The sequence below is a fragment of the Rutilus rutilus genome (assembly GCF_951802725.1).
Source record: "Rutilus rutilus genome assembly, chromosome: 5".
Taxonomy (NCBI): domain Eukaryota; kingdom Metazoa; phylum Chordata; class Actinopteri; order Cypriniformes; family Leuciscidae; genus Rutilus; species Rutilus rutilus.
Window position 1 is genome coordinate 5,061,724 of NC_140213.1, and position 8,149 is coordinate 5,069,872.

General features: G+C 38.1%; 1 protein-coding gene across 1 annotated transcript; it reads left to right on the forward strand.

Annotated features, from left to right (window-relative positions):
• Window positions 1–250: 250 nt before the first annotated feature.
• On the forward strand, window positions 251–6,569 carry kcnk6 (potassium channel, subfamily K, member 6). Its single transcript, XM_084409200.1, has 3 exons — window positions 251–850; window positions 3,389–3,784; window positions 5,551–6,569. Exons 1-3 carry the CDS (start codon window positions 535–537, stop codon window positions 5,784–5,786), a joined length of 948 nt encoding a protein of 315 aa, XP_084265326.1. The 5' UTR covers window positions 251–534; the 3' UTR covers window positions 5,787–6,569.
• Window positions 6,570–8,149: the final 1,580 nt, after the last annotated feature.

An 8,149-nucleotide genomic window follows, 5' to 3' on the forward strand; every position in this document is an offset into this window, starting at 1 on the left:
CAGGATTGTGAGAAAATTTTTGAGTTGCAAGAAATAAACTAGCAATTGCAAGAGAGAGAAAAGTCAGTGATCTAAACATGGTGGAGCCCAAGAAGGGGCGACCAACTCCATGTAGAACAAAACAGCTTTTTCCTAGAAGACTGACATGACTGAAGACTTCATCATTTCATCTCACAATTTTAATGAGAAATACTATTCATTTGTAGTAGGTTGTAATACTTTTTAAAGTACTGAGTACACCTTTAAGATTCTTGGCACTTGGGAACACTTGATAGTAATCACACCATGTGTATAATGGATTTCTCTGCTGGGTGTAAATGAAAGAGCTCGTGTGAAGTTTGTGCTGCACTTTACAATACCCACAAAATTCAAAGCATGAACCCATGTGACTGAGTGAGTACACTTATTTCCTGGCCACCGTGGCCAACTTTTGTCAGAGGGTGGAGGATTGTGATAGGGTGGAGTTTAATCAGTCGAACACATCACTGCAACAAATTAAGAATCACTTTCACCGGGTTACTCTCAAATCCCACCATGTCCACGGCGTTCAGGTCCTGCTTTGTGCTCACCGGCTTCATCCTAGCGTACATCACTTACTTGATACTGGGAGCGCTTGTTTTCTCTGCCATCGAGCGGCCCGTCGAAGAGACCCTGAAATCAGACCTGAACTCTCTGAAAGCTGAGTTCCTCAACCTGAGCTGCATCAACGCTACGGCCCTTGAAGGTTTCTTAGAAAGAGTTTTAAAAGCGAATAAATACGGCGTGTCGATCCTCGAAAATGCCTCGCTCCGTTCAAACTGGGATTTGGCGTCTTCTCTGTTCTTTGCCAACACGATGGTCACGACAGTGGGTGAGTTTCACAGGAATGTTTCATTTTAAAAGTTTAATTAATTGATGTTGCGCTTCTTTGATACATCATATTGGATGTGTATACGTTTAGCAGCCCCTTATATCTGACTCGAGTGTAGAATACTGTGTAGAACACCACAAACATTCGAAGTTCTGCAAAACAACGTTCCAAAGTTCGCCAGAACTGAACATCCTAGAGTCTACTGTAACTGTGTAAACAATAGAGTGGAGTAACATTTTCATTAAGAGACGGTTTCTTCAGAGTCATTCCTATTATGTAGTGCTTTTGAAATCTGTTACTTAATATCCTATTACCTATATAAAGGTGTAGCAGACTTCTTAGGTACTTTATGACACATAACGTTTCTTACGCACTGGCAAGATAAACAGGATGTTCAACAGGATGGAAATGTTGGCAAACGTTTTCAGGCCCCGTTTTGTGTATCCTCTTTCAAAAATATAAATGCAGAAATATATTTTTATTTAATTTGACCTAAAAAAAAAAAAGTAAATAAAATGGATTAATCCCATGATTTCTGACCATTGTTTAGACTGCAGAATAAAACCTCATAGCCTAACAGGATGAAAATGGAGCATGCTTTTTTTAAAGCAGTTAATTAAAGTAATATTTCATATAAATAGGCAGTTTTTCCATCTTAGTATTGAAAATATATGCAAACCCAAATATGGATTTTTTATATATATATATATATATATATACACACACACACACACACACACACACACACACATATATATATATATATATATATATATATATATATATATATACAAGCTGGAATCAGATTGTAAATCAAATGTCTTGCTTGGTACACAACCTCATTTCCATTTGTCAAATAGATACATGTGATGGATGTGTATGGAATTGATATATTGTATCCATGCCTTAAAATGTCAGTGTTTCATAAAAATAAAAGATACTGATGTGATGACACGACACATCATCAAAAGGGTATTTTCATATACAGTTTTTTTTTTAGGCTATTACTGGTTTAATGACATATGGTTTGTGTTTAGATCAATGCACGTGATTGGTCTGGTAATGGAAATTAGGCTAGTGTGGAATTTAGCGTGCAGTGTGTACATAACTTAAATCTTTTTCATGTACTTGTGAGGGGAGTTTAATTACATTAACTTACACATGTTTTTCATCCGTTTTAACTTTAGCTGTCTCCTGCACCCAGAAGTGCTGCTGTTGATAAAGGAAGTAAAAAAATTTGCATGGGAAGCAAATATGAAATTGTAGTGTGCAGGAGAATCTATTACAGCTCTGACAGACCATAATTCCACCTTTTAATGTATACGTGTTCTCCATAAAAGTGATTTTAAGGTTATTTCATGATATTTGTTTTTGTCAAACCCACATGAGTTTAGGCATAGTGCAGTTTGCTTTTACTGGGCTTCTCGGTTTATGTCCTGCAAATAGTATCATGGGAAATCAATCCTTTGACCTGTTTGTCTGTATAAAGCTTTCCTTTCATCGAGCATGTTAACCTGTGTAGCTGACCCGGCTCTGTATTAGATTACACTAACAGCTTTATGCAGTCAGGAAATCACATGCGTTGCAGAATTAGCAAGATAGAGGGGATATTTCAGCCAAAAATAAAGATTCTGTCATCGTTTACTCACCCTAATGTCATTTCAAACCGGTATGACTTTTTCTTCTGTAGAACACAGAAAATAGATTTTTTTTTTTTATCCATACAATGTCAGTGGGGTCCAAAGTTGTTTTTGTATGGACATACACAGTTCAGTATATCGTCTTTTTTGTTCCACTGAAGGAAAAATTCATACAGGTTTGGAACATCATGAAAGTGAGTAAATGATGTAAGAATCTTAAATTTTGGATGAACTAGCCTACCCCAGATTCAAGTCAGAGCATCTCTCATTAAAAAATGCACAATCTTTACCATGATATAAGTAATTTTCAAATACAATAAGGAATATCAGATATCAGAGATGTTACTAATTAAAATGAAAGCCAAACCCTAGATTTGTCTACATCATCACTTAAATGACTGCTAATTTAATTTGGGAAATGTTATTATCAGATTCTTGTCAAAAAACTCATATCAGACTCTTTGACAACCAGACAACTGATTGTATATTCATTGATGCTTTTTGAGAGTTGTTTACTCTGACAATGAATCTGACTGACCATTATCTAAAATCTCCTGATAACGTCAGCCTTTTCACCTGCAACATCCGATCATGTTCGTTATTCTTCATTAACATCACTTATCCTCAAAAATACTGGCCAATATGTAAATATCTTAATTGCCTTCAATGCGCTCAAACGTGTGCTAGACAACCCTATAAATACAATATAGCTAGATCTAAATCACTCGTATCATATCGTCATATAACTTGCTATATATGGTAAAGCGCTATGGCATTATATACTATTATGACTTTCTGTAAAGCTGTGTATTGTGAAAAGCATTATACAAATACATTTGACTTGACCTGAAGTGTCGTGCCTGTTGGAAACATTCCCCTGCATTTCCCTCTCTTCCAGGATACGGCCACACTACGCCGCTCTCTGATGCGGGTAAAGCGTTCTCCATCGTGTACGCTTTGATCGGGGTGCCCTTCACCATGCTGGTGCTCACAGCCTGCGTCCAGCGCCTCATGCACCCCCTGACCTACGGGCCGATCTCCATGTGCCAGCAGCGGGCCGGCCTGCACCCCCGCGCAGCCGGTGTCGTGCACTTCATCGTACTGATGGTCCTGGTGGTGCTCGGCTTCTTCGTGATTCCTGCGCTGGTGTTCAGCGCCATAGAAGAATCGTGGTCTTTCTTGGACGCCTTCTACTTCTGCTTCATCTCCCTCTGCACTATAGGACTGGGGGACTTTGTGCCAGCGGAAAAGCCAGGACAGAGACTCAGAGCTTTGTACAAGATATCAGTCATGGGTAAGAGACTCGAATCTCCTCGAGTTTCCTTTCAGAGACCTTTTGGTTGAGCTCAAAGACAGGTGAGGGGTGTGAAAGGCTTTAACCACGATAGGGCTTTTAAAGTTTTCAACAGACAAGGCAAAAGTTCCCTCATTTAACAAAACATCAAATATAAACACTAAAATGTACTATATTTAAGTTATATATAAGTTGTATATGTTTTTTTTTATATATATATATATATATATACACATACACGTCCGATGTCCACCCAGGGCTGCAGGCTTTTAGTATATGGTTCGTATAAGCGGCTCATGGCTATAAAAAATGACTAGGTAGAAGGAAAAATATTAGGTGTAAAAAGTAAATTTCCCCATTGTATCCAAGCAAGTCTCCTCTGAATGATTATTAAATATGATACATTCATACTAATTCAGCTGCACAATTAAATTTTATGCTTTGCTTATTTAATGTTTGGGTTTTATGGTTAGTGCCTGACCTCACAAATGCTCTGCTGGATGACTGGGCAAATAGTCCCACAGAAACACTCCAAAATCTTGTGGAAAGCTGTTATAGCGGCAAAGAGGAACCAACTTCATATAAATGTCTGTATTTAGATTGCGATCTCATGCATTTACTGTGTGTGTGTTTCTCTCTTCGGCAAAGGTCTTAAAGGGTTAGTTCACCCAAAAATGAAAATTCTGTCAGTAATTACTCACCCTCATGTTGTTCCAACCCCGTAAGACCTTAGTTCATCTTCGGAACACAAATTAAGATATTTCTGATTATACACTTATTATTTCTGAGTGCTGTCTCACTCCTCCATAGGCTTCTAAGACACTATAACTTGCTGGCCCAGAAAATGTATTAAAGACATCGCAAAAACAAACAAAAATAACGACTTTATTCCACTTTTCATTTCCTTCTCTCTGGGCCTCGAGTGAGTTCACGTAGTGTTTAAGCGTAGCGCATCTGTGTTGCACGTCACCACGTAGGCTCACTATTGGGCGATGCTGGTCATGTGTGTGATACATGGTGACGTGCAACACAGACAGTGTTGTGGCTTAAACACTACGTGAACTCACTCGAGGCTCAGAGAGAAGGAAATGAAAAGTGGAATAAAGTCGTTATTTTTGTTTGTTTTTGCGCACAAAAAGTATTCTGGTCGCTTTATAAACTTAAGATTGAGCCACTGGAGTCACTTGGACTATATTAATGATGTCTTTAATACATTTTCTGGGCCAGCAAGTTATAGTGCCTTAGAAGCCTATGGAGGAGTGAGCCAGCGCTCAGATTTCATCAAAAATATCTTAATTTGTGTTCCGAAGATGAACTAAGGTCTTACGGGGTTGGAACAACATGAGGGAGAGTAATTACTGAAAGAATTTTCATTTTTGGGTGAACTAACCCTTTAAACGATATTGTAACAATTTACTATATAGTTTTTGCCTATAGATTGCTAAAATTCTAAAAGTATCTGTTTTTGGTCCTTCGTACAATCCACACACTTGCTAATATAATATAATCTATCCAAGGAAACTTGGATGCAATTGTGAAATTGACCTTTTACCCCTAAAATTTTATCCATGTGCTTGTCAATGTTATTATTGCCATTGGAAACGTATACATATCATACCAAGTGCCAGTGGGCTGGCGTTCAATATATATTATATTATAAATATGAATCATTTTTCCTTTCTACAAAGCTCTGAAATATTTCAGCTTCCCTTTGTAAGTACTTGAAATGGTTATCTAAAATGAGTTTTCGTTCTTTTCTCTTCCAGTGTACCTGTTTGTGGGCTTGATGGTCATGTTCCTGGTCCTTCGCACATTCCACAAGCTTGCAGATGTGTACGGGTGGACCGCTTTCTTCCAGCTGCCAAGCTGCGAGGAGGAAGATGAGGATAAAGAGCCAATAATAGATCGCAAACCTGATGAGGAATCGCCCGAGGCTGAGAAGGCCTCAATAAAGCAGCGGGATCCCAGCTCTCAAGTGTCCTACAACTCCATAAATGGATAAAATACTAGATCTTTCCTCATTCACATAAGATCACTTATTGTCGCAGTGTCCTGCACTTGTAAATTGTCTTTAGCAGCAGCTTGCCTCTGCAGAACCTCCGGGGTCAAGACAGTCGAGTGTGAACACGTGCAACACAACACACCTCACTGTTGGGCAGAACAGCTTCTGATGTTATCTGGGTGGATTGTAACATTTTCATGAACCAAATTATGTCGAAATTTGATCTTCAAGACTTTAGTAATGTTGCCATTCTTTTAGGAAATTGAAAACTTGCTCATTGTGTCCTACGTGTGAATCTTCTCTAGCGGTGTTTTGTTTAGGATTTGTAACTGATTGCTATTTTCATATTCAGATATATTTCCAGACTATTAAATGTTTTGTTTTTGTTGCTTGGACCAAGACCTCTCAGTCTGGACAATAGACACAGGAAGACAATCCCGCCAGCCGTCCAGTATTGTATTGTTCATCGATGAGTTTGAAATGAAGTGAATCATTGTTTTCAGGGCTAGTTGATGGTGGTTTTTGATGTCCAGAGGTGTGGAGAACTTCAGATGCACTTTATAACTGGCTTTTTACACTTTATAATTGACAGCCGATGACTGTTACGCTGTACGCAGTCTCTTTGTCTTTATTGTAGTACTGTACATACATTCATTATTCTTTGTATCATTGTATAGTAAATGTTGGATGGTAGGGAACAAAAAGGGTGCCTGATATTCATGTCAGAACTAAAGGTGTTTTAAGAAATGCATGCACAGAAAAAAAATAAAAACTGTTTTGGTACTTTGTGTGATTAAATGTATCATGAGTCTGTGTAGCTGTGGAGTTTCACACACACTTCACACATCCTGTATTATTTCTTAAGCGCTTTAAATACAGGGGTTGGACAATGAAACTGAAACAATGGCCAATATGGTGTTGGAGGTTGCAATCGCACAACTGTACATGAACTATTGCAATCCACACAACATAATGGGAAACATATCAGAGTTAATAAAAAGAGGACAAATTATTTTTGTCATCTCGTTCTTCGTACGTTGCTTATTACATCCGAGATCAAATGACACATCCAAGATGATATCATCGTGTTAATCATGATCTGGCTAACTCGGTTCTTCGAACACACTTGCCGGATATGATTAGTATCGCTGGATTGAGTTATTTAATTGCGCGTTCATGCGCTGGTTGAAAAGGGGATATGTATCGATAGTAGAAACATTGATCAGCAACGCTGCTATTGGCTGCTCAGCGTGGCCAAAGAGCGCGCACAGTTTTTCTCCTCAGCAGAGCAAGAACAAATATAGTCGAAGTTTATTCGGAATTTTAATGTTTAATCAAAACGCCAGGGAACACCTCAAAGTCTGCAAAAGCCAGGAGAGAGGGCTGGCAAAAAGTATCAGACAATTTAAATCCGTTAGAAGTGGCCATGTTAGATGTTTTTATCACTTATTAGCCTGTATTTTTGTCACCACACTAGAACATGGGAACAAATAAAAGTGAAGTACAAAAATATTCTACATAATGGTAATTTTTAGTTATATTATAGTCTCTTTTATAAAAGGCACTGTTAAATAAATGGTTGTCTGTTTATAAAAGCAACCAAGAAAAAGGCTGAGAAAAAAAATAGAAAAGATCTTACTCTCCTACACTGTAAAATAATTTTTGCTGCATTAAATTAAGGCTGTATAGTCATTTCAACTGTTAAATCTTGAGTAATGATGAATTGCTTTGACTTGTGAAAGTGAAAACTGATAAACTTATGTAAATGTAAGAGTGTAGTTCATTGTAATGACATTGTGTTTTCCTCTTTTGTGCACTTTTACATAGTACACCAACACTTGTATCTGTTCCCAAGAAAGTGGTGGCTGAAATATGTGCAGTAAGTGGACATTTTCTAACTTTCCAAAAGAAAGAAAGTATAAGACTTTGTAATGTCCATTTGTTTCCATTGCACTGGACAGTGAATAAACCCTCTCAGTCAGATAACTGTCATATGGAGTGTTAGGGGTTAACAGTTTAGGACCCAAGGACCAGATGTTTGAAAAGAAGACCCGGAGTCAGAATTAGAAAAAATTGAAGAAAAGTTTTACTGAAGATAGTTTGCAGTTTCATCAGCAGAAGTCAGCTTCAAGACTCACACAGGAGTTCGTAGGCCGCCCCGCTTACAGTTACAAAGATCACAGCAGTTATACCATTTCCAAGGTCTAAGCTACGTCATTGCTTACAGGCTGAATGATTCTTATTGGCCAAGAAATTGATAAACATAGTAATTTTCCACACATATACAGATAGACAGAAGCATATCTCCATAGATTATGCTGCTGACACTCGGACCCTGAAGTTAGGCACGTCATGACCTTCCA